The sequence below is a fragment of the Homalodisca vitripennis genome, unplaced genomic scaffold (assembly GCF_021130785.1).
Source record: "Homalodisca vitripennis isolate AUS2020 unplaced genomic scaffold, UT_GWSS_2.1 ScUCBcl_4445;HRSCAF=10609, whole genome shotgun sequence".
NCBI classification, from domain to species: domain Eukaryota; kingdom Metazoa; phylum Arthropoda; class Insecta; order Hemiptera; family Cicadellidae; genus Homalodisca; species Homalodisca vitripennis.
Genome location: NW_025780616.1, coordinates 1 through 23847, shown reverse-complemented (window position 1 = coordinate 23847; position 23847 = coordinate 1). Strand labels below are relative to the sequence as shown.

Genomic DNA, 23847 nt, shown 5'->3' with positions numbered 1-23847 from the left:
ACAATATATGGTATAGTATACTTTATACTTCACAACACTAGCCATCAGCTTAAAAAAAGAACAAATTTTCTTATTATTATTATTATGTTTAAATGTCGCTTTGTTCAGCGACTTAGTTTAAAAATCTGTGTTTTTTAGTTGTTAACTCCCCTATATTTTAACAATACAAATAATAAAAATGTTAATTACGCAAAGTAAGGATTGAAAACATATATCACTTCCAGCTTAGTTGGCATAAAGATGGAATGTACGAGTATATACAGCAATAATTTCTAAATAACAAACTTAAAATTTATTGCTAGTTTATGTTTAATTTGCACAAAACCGATGGGGCAATAACTGTCATGGAACAATATTATTATTATCCGCTGCTCCGTACACAATGTTTCGTATGCTACTTGGTAAAACCACTTATGATGGAGTTGTATGAATTTTTTAAACGTTAGTAGGTGTACACCAGGTAGATATTATTTATGTGTTCATTGTGAGTATAGAAGTTTAACCTGACTCTTATATCACGAGCATTTCTGATTCAAAGTACATACATTTTTAATCTGTTGTGTTACTATAACGAAGAAAATACAAATATACAGGTCTCGAAAATCTGCTTCGGTCTAAAAAAATATCTCCGGATTTTATTCTGGTAAACAACGGATTGTTAAGGCATCTTAGGGTTTAATTCTCTGTTTGCTACAATTCACTATTAAAATGCCATATCACAATCTCTAGAAAGTCGATCAGTTTGGTGTACCCTGTGTATAAACTTCATCAATTATGATTTGATAAGAGAGTTTAAATAGAATTTACAATGCATTAGGTGTTTTTAATTCGTCACTGCCGTAATATGGACTAAAATGTAGGTATTAATTTTTTTTTCTATCTGCATTTCACTAACAATGAAGTACTGTATACTTATACTACTTATAATTTTATAAAATTTAAATGTAAACAGATATTTATACAATTTTTGAAAACTTAGCTGAAAGTATTAACAGCTCTTTGGCATAAGTTAGATTTAAATTATGAAACGTAAACACTACATAATGTTTTAATTCCAAAATATCTCAGCTAATTACTTTTATAATCGTTATTTACACATAAACATTCTTCTGATTTCAATAAATATTTTATAACAATAATTAGCCAAATTAATCCAGACGTTCTCAAGATAAGCGTTTAGTAAAACATTTTGTAATTAATTTTTATTTATAAGAAGACCACGGTAGTTTTTGTATTTACGCTATTCCTGCTTGTCTTATACTACATAATAATATGTATGCTCGCTATTTAGAAAACTTACGAGATATAAAAAGCACTTAAAAAGAAATACTATTGTAAACGACCTGAGATAATACGTGAACAAATCTTTTAGCTATAATGCATAATAATATATAACCATCTGAGTACAATTCCAATATATAAACTGTGGTAAAAAATGTTGAACGTGAATTATTTTATCACATTTTATGATTGTGTAACTGTGTAACTAAACGTCACAAATAATATTTCACATAAACAGATAAATATTAAAATGGTTACGTAAATTAATAACTAATAAAACTATTCCAAATCAAACTCATATTCACTGTCATTACACGTTATATTTCTCATGCATTGGTGTGTTTAATTTGATACTGGATAAAACTGTGCTTAATTAATTAGTAAATCATATTTTTGTTGGATTTTTACACTTTGCAAACCTTTTTCTTCAGAGACACGTCTAAAATACTGGGGTAATGAAATGTCTCCAACCTATCACTAGTATTATCACAATAATGAGTACAACATTTATTGCTGATTATCTTCATAACACCTTACTTCCAGGTACAGGTCTGTTATATTGCTTTGTGATGTTGCTCTTAGGGATGCGACGTATTTGGCTGAATACCTTGAATAAACAGTGAACAATTTCTATAAGCGGGAGTTTCATGAAAAAAGACACATCAGGTAAAAACATTCAAGTACTGTATACCTAAAACAGGTATTTATAAAAGATATTAGTTGGACTGATTAGAGCATAGAGTATATTTGAAAGGCTGGATAAAAATTTGAAGGCTTTGAAGACAATTTATTATTAATGATAACCTCTTTTCAGATCTCACCATGCTCTCTTCATCTCCTTCCATCATCTTAGTGGTAATGCTCATTTCGGCCTCCAGCGCCTCACCAAAATTCTCCAGGAGATATCCCAGACAAGATGCCTCTTATGAACCCGACGACGGACCTCTCATATTCGCAGATTCCGAAGAGCACTTTGCAGAGTGGCCTGTGGCAACACCTCCAAGTGTTACCCAAATTCCCCAAAACCAAATAGACAGACACTTACTTGATATCCCCATCCGTGAGTGTCCCTCAGGATACAAGATGACCCGTAGTGGTTATTGCCGAAGGAACTGGGGTTAAGTACTGGACGTGCAAATTCTGCTTTGTTTAAGACAGTTATACTTTATTTATTGGATTTTTTATGTTTATTAGATTTAAGATGCTTTTATGCTAACTTATATTTAAAATATTAAAAGTATTCACATAAAAGTATTACATAAGTGTTTTATTATGCGGACAAACTGAAAATTCATCAGGGCAAGTAAGTTGAACTTTGTGTTGATCATGAAATCAATTAACCTATTCATCATTAGAGTAGTCTGTAAAAAAAATCGGTCAGTAAATGATTTTCCAAAATTTTTATAACTGCAACTGTACAATATAAATTCCTTTAATGCATCCTTGAATCAAGCGGTTATGATAATTCTTAATTACTAATATAAGGAATATTTCCGTCAATAATGTTTAGAAATATTACATTGAATAACGCTGTTTTCTTGAACTTACGCACTGTGCACATTTCCATTCCTGTCCGTTGGCGTTATGATGAAGTAATCTTGATTATAATTTATTAGATTTATAACCTAGGAGATCCAAATCCTTCAATATTTATAAGACACATTACATAATGCCGAAAGGTTTTAAAACTTGGTACTCTGATATAATCATGTCGGTAACCATTAATTTGCATAATTCTGCTGAATTTATAATTTGCTGCTTTGGTGTAATTGACAATAGTTACAATTCTCAAAAAAATTAATTAATACTGAATTTTTGAAATAATTTATGCGTTTTATTTTAGTTACTGATGTCTGAAATTGTATGTCTTTTGTTTGGGAAACGGATTGAACAGGGATCTAGGAACAAGGTTAAGAGTAAGATCTAAAATTTTGGTGAAGAGAAGATGGATGTCATTAGTCTGGGATTCAGTTGAATTAGTTAGATTGTTGCAGTTAGCCTAGTATAAATATTAATTAGTATTTTATACCCTTTCGACACCAGCTATTTCTGCTAAATATCTCCCAAAAATCCCGGCGGTAAATCTAAAATTATTTCTGTTTGAAATATCGATTCTTGCAAACACACACATGTATGATCCTGATATATTATATTTATATAAATATTCGTAGTGAGTACATATATGGTATATAAGTCTTATTCCTTTATTTGTCTCAGTAAATAAATGAAATATGAGACATTTTACAAATTTAAACGTTTCCAAGAGATAAAAGTTTATTATGAATTACTAGTATTAGTCAAACTATATTATAAGCACAGTAATTAATTAAACAACTTGTGTAAAATATGAATAAACATAAGTCAAGAATAAGAATAGCGAAGTAATAAAGTCAAACAACAAAATAGTGCCCACTTAAAAATAAATTGCGTATTTAGTTGTCATTTACAGTTTATTTACATGATTTTATAAAGTTGCAATTCCACTTATTGTGTGTTCCATAGCATTTAAAAAATAATGAATAAAGTTTTGTTTATCTCTTTGTAGAGATTGTTACTTGTTTAGACAATAGCATATTTCTTTTGGATTTCTAAGTGACAGATACTTAAAAAATATACAAAAGATTAAGTATTGCTTGAGATGAAGAATGTTAATTTTATTGTTGTTTTATTGTTAATCGCTGTGGTGAATGAAACATTTCAATGCTACAGTTTTTTCTTGCATGAATGTCGTATTGGAAATAAATTTTTTTATTTAAACTTTATTGTAGTGAAAACAATAAAAAATAAAAATTTCATAGAAACATCCTAAATTTGATCCAGACAAAATGTATAAAAAGTTTCATTAATTAAAAAATAACAAGGATATACTTATTTGTGCAAAATTCGAATTATCTTAAATTACTTGATACATTTATTCCGTTATTTTGTATGGATCATATTTACAATGTTTCTATGACATTTTGATGTTTATTCTTTTCACTACAATAAAGTTAAAATAAAAATATTTACTAATATTTATTTCTTTAGTTTTACAAATATTTACATTTTTTTACAAAATATTATAAAAGGCTTGTAACCTGGCAAACTCTTGCCTCACACTATAAGCTCTTGGGTTCTATACAAAAAATACTATATATTATGTTTATGGTGTATTTGACCGAAATTCACTACAATGAAAACACAATGAACACAAATGATACGGATAAAAAATATAAACAATATAATGTTATTTACAAATTTTACATATTAGCTGATTGTACTAAGCTTTACTATAGAATTGCAATGTTTCATTCACCACAGCGATTAATAAAAATTACAGCAATAAAATTAACATTCTTCATCTTAAGCAATACTTAATATTCTGAATATTTTTTAAGTATCTGTCACTTAGAAATCCAAAGAAATATGCTCTTGTCTAAACAGTAAGATTGTTGCGCTCGGACTACGTACAGACATGTGTGGCCTCACGGTAACCGAGCCGAGCCCGCACCGACACTCGGCCGACTCACGTGTCGGGCACGGTGCGGACACGGACATGTGTGTCCCGACCTTTTGTGTTCCCTGGAACTTGTCGGTTTATCCGACAGGCCGTCATTTTGATGGCAGTTAAGAGGAAGTCTGCTTAAGATGAAATCAAGAAGCATGTTTCAACTATTTGGTGTTTACCACAAAACTTAATAAAACTTGCATGAGCATTATTAACTTTCAACAATATTTTACAATTTAGTATAAAATGTACTTTGGTACCGATCAAATCAACATAAGGAGCCCATTAGCCCATCAAACACTTTATGCATTTAAATTTGGGACACTAATAAAAACCTTGAAAATGAAGCCCTGTGTGGATAAATATTAAGCTATAATACGTGAATTCTTAATCTCCAACATCGAAAAAAAACCTTCCCTGTGAATAAATGACGTAGGATGAGGGCAGCAAATGTGGCATGATGGTAGGGATTGAATGTAAGTGGCAACTTGAGAAAGAAGACCCGGGTAATCTGAATGGTCACGCACATAGAACATCAGAACCTCCATTCTGTCTTCTTTGTCCGTTATTATCGTGCCTAGTTACTACTCGTAACTACCAATGAGGGAATCACTTAAAGGACATCACAGATTTACACAATTTTACTTATCAAAGAGCAATATGTGATTGTCATGGTCCAAAAATAAATATTTCTGTGCATTATTGATATAAAAACTTTAGCTGTGGAAAGTTCCTTTTCTCGCCTTATTACTATACTTCTGTTGGAAATTGATGACTTAATTTATAGCAACAAATTGTAGTATCAATTTCATATCCTCCAATACTGTATTTACTCTCCCAAAAACGTAATAAATTTAAATAGCTTAGTTGTGCGAAATTACCGCTTGGGTTTTTTTTGGTGTTATCATATTAGTTTCTTTTGGTTGACATACAATAAATGTGGTGTTCATATATGCAAATTTTAAACATCTCATTTGAAAAAATTTAAAATTTTTAGTAAATAAAATAACATACAGATAAATGAAACGTTTTTAAAAACAAGTTTTACACATAATGCATATTTAAAAAAGTTTAAATATACCACTATATAATTTGTATATATTCAAACCTTTAACTACTGTATAAAACTAGTTACTCTGACTGACGCTTCGTTTTTTCGTAACAAAAGAAAAAAGAATACGTACTTTGCCACAGAAAATATATATACGCATGCGAGATTATACAAACTTCGTGTTCGTCTGACAGTTATGTTTACCATTTCAATTTTCCATGTTAAGGAATTTCACCCTAAATTTCAGCCCTCTACGTTGATTCGTTCCAAAACTATCAAGTATACATGTGGACATAAACAAATACATAATCCTTATTTAGCCATCTACTGGTGAATAATATTCTGCACTTACAAACTCAATATATTAAATTACGCGGTGGCTAAACCTAAATAAATGAACACGTTTTATATAAACAATGTTAGATTGAACAAATATATAAATTAATTGTAAGAATTAATATATCACGTGTCTACAAATAATTAGTATAACCTTGATCAGTAATAACACAAATGCGTGTTTAAAAAAGGATTTTTTTTAAATTTAAACACAGCACTTACTAACATACAAGATCTCTATAACTAGTGCACCTCTACATGCTCTCCATTAGTAGCATGGACAACACCAATACGGTGGTCCAGTATCCATGTGAAGAAGTTTTTCTCAAGGTCATCTACTGTTGTACTTGTATTGCATAAATAATTTACTTTACGCGGCCCTTCAGGGAATAAAACAATTGTGTTGCGGTATAACATAATGCCATAAATATAAAAATAAAGCTTCTCTCAACCTTATTTAAGAAAGTATTTTCCAAAACAAATTTATTATTTGAATGGAAAATTGTTTTGAGCTTGTAGCTAAAGCCTGTTTGTGAAGAAACGCATTTGTATTTTTAAGTTAATGCATGGTTCAAGTTTTTTTAAATTGACATCATAATAAATTTTCAATCTGTACGGTGTAATCGTTTTACATATTGTTTAGTAATAACACATTTGCCTAGCATCTCTGAACGAACAGACAAACCCAATTTTACGTGTTTGGTTTGTTGTCAACATCAACAGTTTCTCCTCTTGTAACAGATGTGGAGCTACAAACGCCAGTCTATATATCGTATCAATTAGTTGATGTTTTGTCGAAGCGTGTTGCAAATGTTACGCGACTTGTTTTGCCATCTGTTGCCGAAATATAAAACTCATACATTCGGACAATATATGGCCTGTTTAAAGCTTGTTAAAAATTAAAAATTTTGATAATTTTTTTGCAAAGTGTTACTAGCGAGTTTTATGAACAACTAATACCATATGTCAGATTTCTTCATTTCAATTTCAAATCCACGTTAATCTCTAAAGAAATTTATTCAATTTAATCAAATGATAAATCAAATAATTACGTTTAAATGAAATAAGGAAATTTGAAACTTATTTAATATTGACCTACGAATACTCACAATACAGTAGCGTACATAAAAGCATACTCCTCCAAATACGTATAGGATTATGCTTTTATCTCCCGTTGAACCGCCTTTGAATTGAACTCTCGGCACATTATCCGATCCTTTCCATCTTTCCAGACATTATTTGACTTGACTTTATATGCAGCAATGGTGGACGTAGACACAGCAGACAATTATTCAACACACGTCACTGATTAGAAGCGTATTATTGTTTAGTGACTGTCTTTTAAGAGTTGTGATACTGCAGATATGGGTGGAATTAGAGAAAGTGAACGATTATTATGATGTGTAAGAAGAAGAATTGATATTATATTTTTATACTATCAATTAAATTACTGAAAAAGATTTTAACTTTCTATTTGTTTTTACGATTTTCGGTTACGCCGACTTTTAGGTTATTCAATTTCTCTCCGTATGGTCGGTTGAGAGGGAGATTATTGTTTGAGTAAATCGATAGTGGTTGGAGCCATATCTTACTAATAATTTACCTCTCTTATCTGTAATAGTGGATATAATTCATAAATTGTTGAGAATTGATTGAGTTATTCGCTTCATTCATCACTATACTAATAAGGTTTAATTGTTGCCAGTTTCGTTTATGCCAAATCCAGTTTTAAGATAGGGCTAAGTTCCAAACTTCCTTTGTCTGTAAGCTTTATTAAGGTGGTAGATATGTTTCCGTCCATCATTGAGTGATACAGAACTTGGTAACAGTAACTTTTGAGATTAGAAATGTGATCGCTTCTTCATTTTAATAACTAGCCTAGACCATAACTATAGTACATTATAAGAAATAAAAAATGCCTTGCCACATACGTCACAAAAAATCATATTTTGTGTAAGCTTCATATTATTTCTCAAAATATGCACTAAATAAATAAAAAATAATTATTGCATATTGAAATAGAAATACAGATCTTCTCATAGCAGCCTACTATTAATAATGAATGTAAAAACTATCCCCTATATATAACCTAAATTTTAATACCAAATTCTACCCCAAAAATATTAACAAACCCTATAATTAAAACTGCTTTCCATATTCTAATATCATCACCGGAAACTAAAGATATATTTTCAAAACCACCTAGTGATATATTTAGAAGAACGTCAAGTTTTAAAAATATACTAGTCCAAACCAATCTAAAAAACATAAATCGAGAGAAAAACTTTAACGGTTGTAAACCCTGTCAGAAAACCACGTTGTGGTACATGCAAAATTATGTCCTTTAGTCAAAATTGTAGCAGTAACATAACAAATAAAACGTATCCAATTAAAGAAACTATTGATTGTAATTTAAGTAATATAATATATCAGCTAAATTGTAATTTTTGTAATAGACAATATATTGGTCACAACTCTAACCCTCTTCGTATCAGAATGACAGGTCACCGTTTATGGAGATGACAAGCCCCTCGCTGTTCTTTCCAGGGAACATAATCAGGACAAAATTGAAAACTCTTATAGATTAAAAGACATCAATAATGTTCCATTGCGTGCTAACAAAAATATAAATAGGTTTAATTTGAGAAGGAGCGAAACTGCTCATCAACTTGTTCTAAAATCAAAATTTCTTTTAGGTTTGAACGTTCTCTTTGGTTTTTCTGATGAAACATCAGCTGTGAGGTATTTTTCACTGTTTATTATTTTATTTCAGTTCTTTTTCTTGTTTATATTTAGTTATTTTAATTATTAAATTTTTTAAATATTTATACACTAATTATTGTTACCTAAAGAAGTAAAATTGTTATATTGTTACCTAAAGTCATACGAAAATTCATAAAGAGTTTACCAATATTTGGTTTTTTATTTTTATTTCTTCATGAAGGGAATACTTTTTGATATATATATATATATATATATATATATATATATATATATATATATATATATATGTATGTATATGTGCATTCTTTAATATTTACTTTTTCTAATTAAACGTGGTGTTTTAACACCCCATACGAAATTGTATTAATAATTTTAAGGAGTATAAAATAAAAATCTATATTTATAGTCAGCCAACGGAAACAACATAATCTCTATTATTCTCGATATACAGATTTGTTTCTATTGTGATGTAAGATTGTTTTCAATTATTTGGTATTAAATTATTTAAGGTAAGTTTAGAATTTTTATATTATCATTTGTTATTCAAATGCTACATTCTTCTTCTTCTATAATATTAAATATTTACTTCTGTATGTTTTTGGAAATAATGCTAATTATAATTTTTTGAAAATCAAACAATCTTATTAACACATTTCTTAGATAAGCGTTTTTAGCATAACATATTACATATATTAAATAAACTAAGGTGATTTTAGTACACATAGCACCGGGATTGTTGGGATATATTTAGCAAAAAATACCCAGGATCAAAAGGTTATAAAATACTAGTTAATATTTATAGTGGTCCAACTGCAACAACCTAATTGATTCAACTGAATCCGAGACCGGTGAATCCATCTTCTCTTCACCAAAAGTGTTAACCTTGTCCTCAGGTCCCTGCACAATCCGTTTCCCAAACGAAAGTTACAGTGCCTAATAAGATGACAGTTTGACGGAAGAGTTTTGGACCGAGGACATAAAATTTCAGACATCAGTAACTAAAATAAAACGCATACAGTATTTCAACAATTCAGTATTATTACATTTTTGAGTATTTTAACTAATGTCAATCAAACCGAAGCAAAATATTTTAAATTTTGTGTAGTTATGCAAATTAATGGTTTTCGATACGATTACATCAGAGTACAAACTCTCAAAACTTTGAAATTTATACAATGTTTTTATAAATAATAAAGGATTTGGATCTCTAAGACTCATAATAATGCTAAAGTGTCAGAATGTAAATGTTCAAGAAAACTTAATAAGAGTTGTTTTAAAACACTTTTGTAATAAATATAATATTCTTAAAATTTATTAATATATGTAAATGTCATTATACCAGTGATCAAGAACTTTCAATATCCATATCAGTTTGATTCAAGGATGCATTACAGGAATTGATATTGTATAGCTGCAGTTATGGAGATGTTGCAAAATCATTTATTGAATGTTTTTTGTTTTTAACAAATTATAAACTACTGTAATGATGAATAGATTAATTAGGTAATTTATTTATTTCAAGATAAATATACAAAGCATAACTTTCTTGTCCAGATGTATTTTCCGTTTGTCCGTGTTCGTACAAAACACTTATGTAATAATTTCTAAAATGTGAATACTTTTACTATTTTACATGAAAGTTAACATAAAAAAGTCTTAAATATAGTAAACTTAATGTCCAATAAATAAAGTAGAATAGTCTTCAACAATGTGGAAAATTCACATCCATTAATTAACTTCGATTTCTTCGACAATAACCACTAGGGGTCATCCTTTATCCTGAAAGACACTGATGAATGGCGATATCAAGTAAGTTCATGTTCATGACATATTGGAGGGTTTGGATAACACTTGCAGGTATTTTCAAAGGCTGCTCTGCAAAGCGTTCTCCGGAATCTGGGAATATGAGAGGTCCGTCGTCGGGTTCATAAGAGGCTGCTTGTCTGGGATATCTCCTGGAGAGCGTAGGTGAGGCACTGGAGTCCGAAAGTAACAACACCAGTAAGAAGATGGAAGGAGATGAAGAGAGGATGGCGAGATCTGAAAAGTGGTTAAAATTAACAATAGTCTTCAAGCCTTCAAATCTTTATCCAGCCTTTCAAATCTACTCCGTCTATGCTTTAATCAGTCCAACTAGTTCTTTTAATGACCTGTTTTATCCGTAGAATGTTTGAATGTTTCACTCAATGTTGTGTCGTTTTTAATGAATTCCTCGATTTTATAAATTGCTCACATTTTAGTCGAGGTATTTGTTCAAACATAACAAACCTAAGTTCAACGTCAAAAAGCAATTTAACTATATAAATGTTTGGTAATTTATTTAATTGGCAATGATTTTTATGTACTCCTTAATGTACAAATGATCCTACTGGTGATAGATCGGATACAATTTATCAGCGTCGGACGTATCTGAAAGATACAATATATTGTACATCCTAAAAAATACGATTTACATTTAGCGGAACCCTGATGTAATCCAGGTTATAACAGCCTTAGTAGCAACAGTTTACTAATTAAGATTACTCTTATCGTGTACCTAAATGTAATAACTGTGAATTAGGCATTCGTCCATGTATTCGAGTAAAATAAAAATATGTTGTGTGTTATTGTGGATTGTGATAACCAAAATTATGGACAGTAACACAGTTTTCTGTTTAAAATTTAAGCATTCTCCAATGTAACTCATCGTTATTCCAAAAATAAATAATGATGAAATATACATTATTAATATAGAGGCAATGATAGTCAAAAATACTTATACAGCATTTGTTGTATGTATTTTTAAAAGCAACATACCAAAAATTGAGAGTTTTAAGTTTATAATTAATTAAAGGCGTGGTTAATGTTTGTGTAAACCCTTACGAAATCCATTATTAGTTATTATTTTGAGATTTTGAAAATGCTATGTGATACTGTAGGTACTGGACGTTAATGCCGATAAGGTTTCCATTTTACACCATCCCACAAATAGCACATATACCAAAATTGGTGATTACAAAGTGTGAGCAGAACTGTTTTGCCGGGACCTGGCGGAAGAGCTCTTTTTTAGAAAAACTAACTATAGTCAGTCCTACCTAGCGTAAAGTGCGCATATTTTATATTTACATCACGACTTTAAGAGTTGGCCATAATGAAACGGTCTTGAATATTCCCTATAAGAACAATATTAATGCTCATGAAATTTTACACTATTATTTTTAACGTAGTGCTAGGCAGATGTATAACTTTAAATATATAAGCAATATGCATAGAAGTAATTTGCAATCAGCTTGTAAAGAGTACAATTATTGAAGATTTAATCAACGAAGTACAAATATTTTGGAATTTATTATTAATTCAAGTTAAAGTCATTAATAACCCACTAGTAATAATCTGGACTCTTGTTGTGGAATATGTTAAATCTGTAGATCTATATGTTAGGTCAAAATTTTCAGAAAATTGTAATCTATATATATATCATCTTTAATAGGTGTAAATTACTGAATACTACTAGGCTAAACTATTAATACTAATAAGTACTACATGTGATTGGAGTGTATAATACCTAAGCCTTTTAATAAAACAGTTTCTTTTATTACTGACTATTCCGTAGCATTCTCGGTCAAGTGATGTCAATTGATAAGAGCGGAATCCACATCTATAATTATTACAGATGGGACATTTATTGATATTCAGCTGCCCGAGATTAAAATAGTAAAAACGCGCGGTTGTCGGTTGTTTTTCTTCATATATATCAAACAACAGCTAATATGGTCGGTATTGATTAAGTATGAATAAAAGAAGTGATTCTATACATTACAAAATAGTTGTTTCGATTGTGCTATAGGGTATCCTGAATATTTCTGGAATCCCACTCCTAAGTACCATATTTGATCGTCTTGAGAATGAATTGAATTGACGAATTCCGGATTTATGCCTGACTGATTACTTTTTTGTTTGTTCATATTTTATTAAGGGTCATAGTAAGTGTTTTTAGTGTTTGGCTGTCATGTTTACTGATTTTTCGCGAAAGTTAGTGTTCTGCAGAGGAGGTGCAGAAGAAGAAGGTATCCTTCTAGGAAATGTTGGGTAAATAGGAGATAGTAAAACTTCTCTGTGGACTCTTAACTACCAACCTGATATGGAAACTGCATAGCTCTGGGTATAAGATGAACCTGGCCCCAAGGTAAAATCAGAAAAATGATGTGCGTGATAAGCAGGTGGGCTTCTTGGGCAGCACAGCGTAGTTTTTAAGTTTAATTATAGTTTTTATAATGCCTGAACTTTTTGATGTACGATTACAATCATCCGCACATCAGTGGGGGAATTATATCGAAGTTAAAAGAATCTCTCCTGTTAGACGACACGTATAATGGCGAATCGTTCTCCTTAAAAAAGGGGGGTAGTACACCGTTAAATGTCAAAAATTTCATTATTTATTTTTTTCATTATAATTGTTTACTAGTTTGTTCTGATCAATACAGTAAAACAATTATGACGATATCTTGATTTTTAGCTGAATTGTGACAAAAAAACAAAATCAATACATGAAGCTTTTTGTTTGTACAAAATCCAAATCTTGTACACTCCTCTTGTTTTTAGATTTCGTTTTCATACAGTATTCATTGATAGTAGGTAGTGTTTTGCTTTACAATCTGTGATTTGTTTTCTTATTTCTATTTTACAGGCCTATGGCTTTGGTTCAATGTATTGTTTGTTTACATTACTTGAGTGAAGATTAGTGTCAACATTTACGTTTTCAGTGTCAAGTAATCGAAAATAGATTGACAGACTCTGTGATTGACCAACTAGGTGTGTACTTTGGTAATGCTATTAGAGCCAATCCCAATGACTTTGTATCAATAAGAAAGGCTGCTTGGGCAGTATGGAACCACAAGGCCAGTTTGGATGAGAAAACCACTTTACCATTTTTATCCGACTGGCCCAGAATCTTGGTGTAACTACCAGCAGGCTATATATAATGACTCAATAACAACTTTTAAACATAAAAACCCAATACCATACCCTATAATGGATTCCATTAAACCAATATTCGTAGATCTGACAAAGCCTGAACTTTTAAGAAGATGTTTAAAAGGAAAGACCCAAAACGCTAACGAGTCATACAACAATGTGCTTTGGAACATCTGCCCTAAAAAAGGTTTTGCTGGAAGAACAGTTTTAAATATTGCAACACATGAAGCATCTTTGATTTATAATGAAGGGCATTTAGGTAGGTTAAAGGTTTTTACTCATTTATCCATGACTCCGGGGACTTTCTGTGAAGAATTGTTGAGAAATTTTGATGAGACCCGTGTGCGCGCATTGCTAAAGAAAGTTGTAAATCAAAGTTTGGAAGCCAGAAGAGCCAGAAGGAGATTGAGACTAGACCAGCAATGGAGATTGTAAGAAGTAGAAGGTGTAACATATGCATCAGGGTCTTTTTAATGTAAGATAAAACATCGTTTTTAATAGTTTAACTTTAACGGTGGTTTTCCGAAAGTTACTTTTTTGCCTACTATTTACATGATTTCTCAAAAAGTATTCAAGATATCCTTACCAAATTTTCAGGGGATGTTTATAACATCATTAGCTATAGCATGAACTAGGATTACCAGAAATGAATCAATATAACTCAATTTATTAGGGTAAATAAATGTTTTTTTTAATAAGTTATGTTTATTTTGTAATTTATATATTTTTTTATTATTTATTTTAACATTAGACCAATATCCTTAGTTCATGCCATAGCCCTAGGTCTACCAAACAGAATGATACCAAATTTATGTGTGAAACTTTAATTTGAGCGTTACAATTATGTAAATAAGTAAGCTACGTAAAAAAAAACAAAAAAATTTATAACTCAGTAATAGAAAAAAATATTTTATTAAAAATAATTTTAAAATAAACTGATGTATATATCTAACTTACCCACAAAATTTCATATGTGTAGGTATATCAGTAGTTGCACAAGAAATAAATTTGTAAATGCAAGCGGAAAGGTGTACTACCCCCCTTAGCTCCAGAAAAATGCTGAAATAATTTGATCTTCATTCCTAAAATGGAAAAGAAAACCCAAATTCTGATTATTATCCTAACGAAGGAGTAGTCTTACTTGTAACTAGTAGACTTGTAGGGCAGATCATGTGCTTGTAAATTAACTAATTCTGAAGAAAAAAATTATCTTCTGTATGTACTATATCTACAAATATTAATTTTGGTTGTTTTGAAACCTTGAACTATTTCCAAGCTTTACTACATTCTACAGCAACTAAAGGAAGGAGTACTTTAATATTAAGTACGTACAGATTTACTTTATGGATCCCTCAGTCTGCATCCTACAATCCTTCTGCATTCTCCATTAACAACCCTGTAGCATTTGCGGCAACGAATCTTAGGAGCAATAAACAGGAATTTGTTTGGATCAGGAGTTGTAGACGAGGTTGGTAGGTTCTGGGAATCATCAGACCTTCCATGTTCTGTTCCGTCAGGAAAGACTTTTGAATCGTCCATATCTTGAGGTGAAGCGATGATGGCGAAGAATGGTGGCCGTTCTGTGGCTTGAATTCCACACGAAACCAGGAGTAGAGTAATTAAGACGTAGAAAAGGATGGAAGCCATAATACCAGGTGATAATTGCGAGTAGTAGCGTTTTTTCTGAAACACGTATAACAAATAAGTGCATTCAAATCTTCAATTAATAGTGAAAAAACAACCACTTTGATACATGGGTATTATATAAACTGTTTATTTATTTATTATTAACGACAAGCAGCCAATTTACATACAATATGCAATAAGATGGCAGTACAGTGTATATAGTGCAGTACAAAGTACAACTAGTATAAAATAATACAGAGCTAGCAATGGCAGAACACAACACAAAAGATGTTCAAGATGTTCTAAACATCTTTGTTAAGGACCCTGTAGGGTTTTCTTAATACCGTGTCGTCTATCCGTCAGTGTGATAAATATTGATGGAAAGGTCCTAAAGATTTACAAATTAGTAAATAAAAAGAGCTTTATTGATTTTAGGGTAAAAAGTCAAAGTATTGTCTGTGTAACTGGGTTTGGAAAACTCAAAATATTATTTCAATCGTTGATGTTTTTACGTATTAGTATTAATTATTAATATACAAAAGTGAGTCAAAGACAGTTTCTAATTCCGTAAAATGTCATGTAATTTTAAATTGTTCAAAATAGTTATAGTTGACTCTTTCTCATAAGATTTGTAGTAATTTAAAATTCAAACATTGTGTACTTTAAAAATTTCCACTTGGATGTCAGTTGAAGATGCATATGATATTGTTTTGTAAAATAATATTTTGTTTCGTGTATTAAGTTTTGACACGAATGTAGTAATTAATTATTTAATAATTTATTTTACAATTGGAAGCAATTTTAATACAGATTTATCATGACGCCTGTAGGAATTTTGATTTTTACATTAACACTATTTTTAGATCATCTGTATTTATGATTTTTTTATAGGATAAGAATATTCATTCAGAATACGTTTGAACAGAAACAAGTTTTATTGTTAGTATCATAAGTTTTAAATAGCCTACGATCGGTTGAAATACGGTTGGTTATTAAAATTATTCTATTAACCTTAACTATTTGTTTTATGTTCATTTTGAGTCTAGTGAGATCATCAGCAGATACAGAGATCATTGGTATTATCTTTTTACTATGTAAATGAACAGAATATTATTTGTTATTAAAGGTATAATGTATACATAATTATTTGTTTTAATGGACATAATGCTCCTAGCAATTGAGTGGTAAATATGTATTAAACCCATTTTTCATTTTTATTTTATTGTGATTCTCAATTATGTAAATTAATTTTTATTTTTATCTCTTATTTTTTAACTATTATCCCTGAATTGATACTTTCCAGTTAGTTAAATCTGAATTTGATGTTGAAAAGTTATGTAATCTGTTTTTATTTGAATGCTTCAATTTACCGTAATACTATTTAGTAACTTGTTTCATGGGAATGAGATAAATAAAACTGTGTATGTTGGGTTTCTTGAAATAATATGGGTATGTTTAAATGAAAATACTTTATTCTATGAATGTTTCCAATTCATGAGTAAAACTTACCTTAACACTAATTTGGTTTTGATAATTTTAGACCATATCTTCGTGCCTTTCAGTGTCTTAGAATAGACAATTTATTTCAAGGATCCAAAATTACAACCTTTTTTTGTTTGACTATTGCTTCAATCATTCCATATGAATTAGTCTCATTCTTTGAAACTTTAAAGTTTTTTTATTGATGAGGTTAAAAAAGATAATAGGATTTCGGACATTTGCTACCGTTAAATATATAAAGAAATGTATAACACTACGTTTCGAGATCTGCAATCTGATGTCTTTCTCAGGTGCATAACTAGCCTAACATATAATTACAATATAGGTTAAAGTAAACACATCGTACCACATCTGGTTGGAGGTCAGTCTAGACTTTGTCACTGTACATGACGCAAGTCACGAGCACCAGTCACAAGCACGAGAAGTCAAGCACTGGAGTGAGCACAGGTGAAAGTGACGGGGCACGGAGCTCCCACAGTCATTACAGTAATTATGTCGTGAGATTACGTATACGGCTGGTAATAGACATCTTGCTATAAGGGGAAACAGTGTGGTCGGTAAACAAGTGTTTCTTCTTCGTTTAAAATTGTTATTGACGATGTATGGTTTTAAAGGATAAAAGGACCTTAAAAATTTGTAATTGCTGCATGTCACAAAAATATATAACATGACGTTTCGTGAATTGAAATCAATCTCCTTCCTCAGGTGTTAAATGTTCTAGTCAATAAGTTTAGACGCACATAGTTGATCGGTTAAAGGAAGTAAATTTTCTGGGAATGCCCAAATGTCTACGGATTAGGATGGATTTCAATTCTCAAAATGTACTGTTAAATATTTAATAATGAAATAAAAATGATGGCAATCGTGAATCTTTTTAAATTTGTTTGTAATACCACAATGGACTGGTAGAATACTTCTTCCTTGCCGAATAAGCTTGTTAGTGAAGCCGATGGTTATAGACTTGGTTGATAATAAATCCAATAATGTTCATCCAATAGTTTATTGAGGTTGATGAGTTAGAGTACCGAATAATCACGTATAATGTATTTATATGCCCATTAAGGGGGGAAATACTGCGGGAGAAACCAAGCGAACCAACTTGAGAACGTTTCAGCCTCCATTACAAATTGCCGCAGAAAATCTTCAGGCACCCAAGGTTCGAACCTTATTCTCATATTTGTCTTGTTTTCATCTTCGTATATTTATGTGAGAAAACTATCTCTTTCAAACTGTTTACACAAAAGTGAATACTCGAAGCAATAAAAGTATCGGAAATATAAATACACCGAAATGTAAATGACACCAGTAAAATAATCACAACTTCAGAATAAAGTTTAAATACCAAAACTGCAGCATTTACTTCTAATGAGGCAATGACAAAGTTTGAGGTTAGCGCACTGAAACTTGAATTATACCTTAGCTGATTTTTAGATCTCTGTTATAAGGTAACTATAACTATCACTTTATGGACCAATTTGAGTAATAAAAACTGCTGTTATTTTTGCAGTGTGATAAACAAGATAGTTCTCATTTTATATTTATTCTAAGAGCATTACAGTTTTAAATATATCTAAAGTTTTGATCAAAGTAATGTGAATAAAAAAAGCATTGTTAATCAGTAAACCTATGAAGAAAATTCAGTGTAATGAAGAATTTGGATTCTGTTGTGCCTAATGAGGAATTTACACCTATTTTGGCTAATTTGGTCACTATTTATTGGCTGAACATTAGCTTGACCATTTTCTGTTTTATATGTCTACCCGTACAATCATTCGTATATTAAGTATCGTATAGACTGGAAATATCATTGTTCTATATGAGCAATATCAAGTTTGAACATTGTTCATGCTTTCCAATGGCTGTTAATTAGCTAATATTTTAAAACTGTTTTTACCAGTTGTTTACCATGACTGCAAAATGTATAGTAAATACATTTTTAAACACACTGAGTACGATCGTATGACATTTTGAAGTATGAAGAGGTGTATGCTAATAAATCGATAATTATAGCCTACAGAGCTGATAATAATACATTATTACAACACTGTTAGGTACTGACATTTTGTCTCGGTCGAATATCTCTGAATGACTTTACGTATTTCGATAGCCTTTAGAAAAAATAGTTCTAGGCCCTGAAAAACAATGGAAAGTATACTTAAAAGGTATCCGTACAAACTACGACCCTTTAACTTGAATCTACTGGATGCAGGTGATCATGCAAGCCGGAAACCTCAAGTCTATACCGTGGAATGGTAGCTGCCACGAATGTTGACAACGAAATCTTTACCACCCCGCCAAAAATAACTCCAAATTGATTAACTTTAAGCCGACACATTAATTTATGAAAGGAAAACTGCTTCTCCAAAAGATTAATCACGCGCAACAACACTATTGGTTTTAATTATCATAAACAAATAGGTAAGAACTGATTTACCTTAACCATTTACTATTCAATATGTTAATATCCATATTTACAAGAATTTATCGGATTAATAACTATTTAATAGCAAAAGTAATACTTATAGACACACCTCGCGAGAATTTGTTTGTAGCTGAAGCAGAACTGAATGTTTAACATCACCATACGTATGCCGGATGCGGGGTTTTAACTCAGCCGAGCAAACTAAGAAGATGTCATGAAAATATTACAATTATTATTCCTTCTGTTACATATTCCTATTAAGGTCTTACAAAATGGCAGGTATCTTTGGAGACTCTAGGACGATGTGTGTTTTAAGTATTTGAAATTTCAAATTAACACTCACACACTTTATCTCTCAAACTGTTTATATTCATACAGATTTCATAATAACAATAATAATGACAATAATGACAATAATGATTTGTTCCAATAATAGAATACACATGGTTAACACAACTTAAAAAACTCTGGAATGACTGACCACTTTTACAAGTAATGTGGTCAGTTAAAACAAAAATATAAAAACAAAGTTACTTCTTGAGTCCAGGTCTAAAGTTCATGTTGCTGCCAGTTAAGCCGCACTCTGTGGCGTCTGTCAGACTTAGCTGACTCTATTCCATAAGTTAAGACTTATACAAAACTAACTAAAACTACAGTATACAAATTATGCATTACACAGATTACAAAATATGAAAGGACAGCCAATTATACTAAAACAAACAAGTTCTTAAAATATTATTTACATTAAAAAGAATACAAATAAATAGTTACGCATTTAGGCCAACATCTGTTTTTAAAAACGCAATATCGTGATGACTAAACAACCAAAATTTTACTTTCAGACTAAAATGCTTTATATTATTAGTTTCTTTAATATGTTGAGGTAATCTATTAAAAAATGATGGTCCACTATATATAAAAGAATGTTTAAAAAATGATTGATTTACTTTATGCATTCTGAAATTTCTTCTATTTATACTTCTAGTTGCATATAAAAGATCAGTCGTTCCGGTATTCCCACTCCGCAAATAAAATAATCTTAGAACCTTAAATACGTAAAGATGTTGAATAGGCAGTATTTTTAAATCTACATACAATGGAAAAGAACTGTCTCTCTTTTTCTTACCTAGTATTATTCGTAGAAAGTGATTTTGAACAACCCTTAATTTGCCTATTAAATAATTATATGTCCCTCCCCAACAAACTAATCCATATTGCATTCTAGAATCGATTAAAGCAAAATATAAAGATCTTAATAGGTCTGTGGAGCAAAAATTTTTCAAAAAGTAGAATTTCCTAATCGATGATTTTAATTTTGACAAAATTTCTTTAATATGTGACTCCCAATTTAGTTTTTCGTCTAATCTTACTCCTAGATATTTGAAAGTCGGCACTTTAGTGATGTTATCGCAACAACAATTTACCATTAAACAATCCATATCGTGATATTTTAAATCTGTTACCAAGTCAAATCCCTTAAAGGCGAAATTGACGTACTTTGTCTTATTAATATTAATGAACATTTTATTTATTGAACACCATTTTCTAAGTGACCTCAAATCGTCAGTCATGTCATTAGATAAGGTTTCGATATTTTTATTTGAATAGAAAAGAGCCACGTCGTCTGCAAAAGCACTGGGATTTCCCTTAAAATTTATCTCTAACATGTCATTTATAAAAATTAAAAACAATGTAGCAGAAATTACAGATCCTTGGGGAACCCCGGCTGTGACGGGTAGCGGCTCACTGAGACACTTGCCCACTCGGACTCGCTGCTCCCGGCCCGTGAGAAAACAACGGAACCAGCTGAGAGCCACTCCCCTCACACCCGCGGCCTCCATTTTGGTTAATAAGATTTCATGATTTACCAAATCAAAAGCTTTCCTAAAATCAATAAATAAACCGGTCGATTTATTACTACAATTTAAACTATTATAAATTAAATCCGTTACATTAACAAGGGCGTCTTCCGTCGATTTACCTTTTCTGAAACCGTACTGATTTGGGCTAAAAAAACTGAAATCATTAAGATACTTTACAAGCCTCAATTTCATTATTTTTTCAAAAATTTTAGAGAAAACCGATAAAAGGCTGATGGGACGCAGGTTGTCCAGTTTTGTTGAAGTTCCTTTCTTAAATATTGGAATTACAACACATGCCTTTAATCTATCTGGGAAAATCCCACAGCTAAAACTTTGATTGATAATGTAAACTAAAACAGGAGATATTATTTCTGCTATACTTTTGATAAGACTCGTACTGATATTATCAAATCCGGAGGATTTCTTATTTTTTAAGCCTTTTATAATTTCCAACACTTCAAATAATGTAGTTGGTTCTATAAAAAAAGATGCTAATCTCTTTCTCAAATTAATATGGCCGGTCTGAGTACTCTCGGTCTGAGTACAGTCTACTTGCACCGAAATAAAATGTTTGTTTATTTCATGACCAACAAGGCACGGGTCTGTTACGGTTTCTCCATTATCTAACTCAATTCGATCAATACTTTTGTTCTTGCTAACTCCTGTCAAATCATTAATAATTTTCCATTGAAGTGCTGAGTCGCCTTTACAATCTAAAATCTTTTTTGCATAGTACCCTTTTTTTACTTCATCTACTTCATTCCTAAGATTTTGACTAAAACGATAAAAGTATTCTTTAAAAGTTCTGTTATACGGCATTCGTTTAAAAATTTTGTACAGCTGCTTTTTCCTATTTAGTTTTGACAAGAGTGTGTTATTTATCCACGGAGTTATGGCTTTAGCTCTTTGTAACTTGGTTGCTCTATTTACACATTTTTTACAACTACTTATCACATTACACAACACATCATGGAAAATATTAAAACCTATATTTACATCATTTTCTTTGTAAACTTCCGCAAACGTTACTTTTTGCAGTTTAATTTTTACTAAGTTGTAGTCAATAACAAATTTACTGTCTGAAAATGGAACATTGTTATCCATTTTCTTTTCATCATATTTTGTGTTCATGATTTTTAAACCAAGTAAACAATGATCAGTCAATGCGATATCAAAAAACTGCACTACGAAAAAGTTCTAAATTTTTATGTCTTATAAAAATGTGATCAAGGCAAGTCCCTGATTGGGAAGTTATTCTAGTAGGACAATTTACGATTTGTGAAAATCCCAAACCATTTAGCATAGTAATATAATTTTGGCTTGCTAAAGAATCCCCTAGTAGGTCTATATTCCCGTTTCCGATTAAAATGGAATTATTCGCTAAAGTACTTATTTTTGTTTGCAATTCCTGCGTAAAATTGTTTTCTGGAAAACTATGTAGCCTGTACATACATAATAAATTTAAAAAAGTTTTATGCATCTGAATTTTTAATGCTAACATGTCTGCAGTTATAAATTTAATGTCTAAAATGGTAGGCTAACCCGTAATTGAATATCAACGTAGCAAATCACTCCACCTGCTCTATATGTATTATTACAACAATGATATGTATTGTACCCTTGAATTTGATATAACCCCACTTCATCACTACTTATCCAGGTCTCACAAAGAACTATTATACTGATTTTTGTTTTTAATCGACTAAATTCCAACAAAAATTTATTAAAATTTTTCCTCAAACTTCTAATATTTGCATAAACCAAATCATGACCCTCCTCGTCAACAAAAAAACTACTCAGTGAAAATAAATATTCCGGCATTAAAAATATTTATGTTAGCTAGGAAAATACAATAATTTAATTTTAAATTAAAAAACAAAAACTAAACTATAAGAGGAAAACAAAAAACTACTTTAGCATGATAACAACAAACTCTGACTTAGCTTCACTTCAGCTTTTCAATATCTTCGAAGCTGGTGATCCTTTTAACAGGCTCTCCCTCATCTTTCCTGGCGAAGAACTTGGCGTCCCTGCACCAGGCGAAGATGTAGCCGATCTCACGGCATTTTTTCTTAAGCTGGGAGAGGAGTTGTTTGTTTTCGGGCGACAGATGATCGTTGATATAGACGCGCTGACCCGGGAACCACTGATTTACCTGCTGAGCTGTCAGCGCTGGCCTCTTCGTTCGGTACTTGCTGATCCACTCTTCCTTCTTCGTCCTGTTGGTGAACTGTACAATGAGGGCAGGGTCTCGGTCCCTCCTGAAGGATGGGACACGGTGCGCTGCGGAGATGTCGCTGTCTTGCACCTCCACTCCGATAGTTGCGGCCAAGTCCTTGAGCAGATCCTTTACACATTCTTCTTTTGTAGTTGGCAGACCGTTAATTTCTACATTATTAACTCGAGAGTACTGCTCCAGGTTTCTTAGTCGTTCACGAAGCTCACGAACCTCACTGGATAGAACAACAGTTTTACTTTTTATCTCTTCATTTTCTTTCTTAAGCTGGGCAAACTGAGTGTTCAACTGTTCCATCAATTTACAGGAAGAATCGATTTTATCAGAAAAAAATTGTAAAGATGTTGTTAGTTCATTTACATTAGTTCT

The 23847-nt window shown here is 31.1% G+C and overlaps 1 protein-coding gene and 1 long non-coding RNA gene across 3 annotated transcripts in view; one reads left to right on the top strand and one right to left on the bottom strand.

The window, feature by feature from the left end:
- The window catches only part of LOC124372966, a 28206-nt gene extending 25668 nt beyond the window's left edge, over positions 1–2538 (top strand). Inside the window, exons 1-2 of one of the 2 annotated variants that reach the window (XM_046831379.1) lie at positions 1033–1947; positions 2096–2538. In XM_046831379.1, coding sequence (XP_046687335.1) covers positions 1929–1947; positions 2096–2403 — 327 coding nt within the window. In that variant the 5' untranslated portion in view covers positions 1033–1928 and the 3' untranslated portion in view covers positions 2404–2538. Of the gene's footprint in view, positions 1–1032; positions 1948–2095 lie in introns of those variants that run through there. The other variant, XM_046831378.1, reaches the window with a different exon arrangement.
- Positions 2539–10299: 7761 nt separating this feature from the next.
- LOC124372964 lies at positions 10300–17419 on the bottom strand. Its single transcript, XR_006923381.1, has 3 exons — positions 17305–17419; positions 15165–15515; positions 10300–10919 (listed from the first exon to the last, which is right to left on the bottom strand). It is a non-coding gene; the product is annotated as an uncharacterized LOC124372964 (long non-coding RNA).
- Between the last annotated feature and the right edge of the window lie 6428 nt (positions 17420–23847).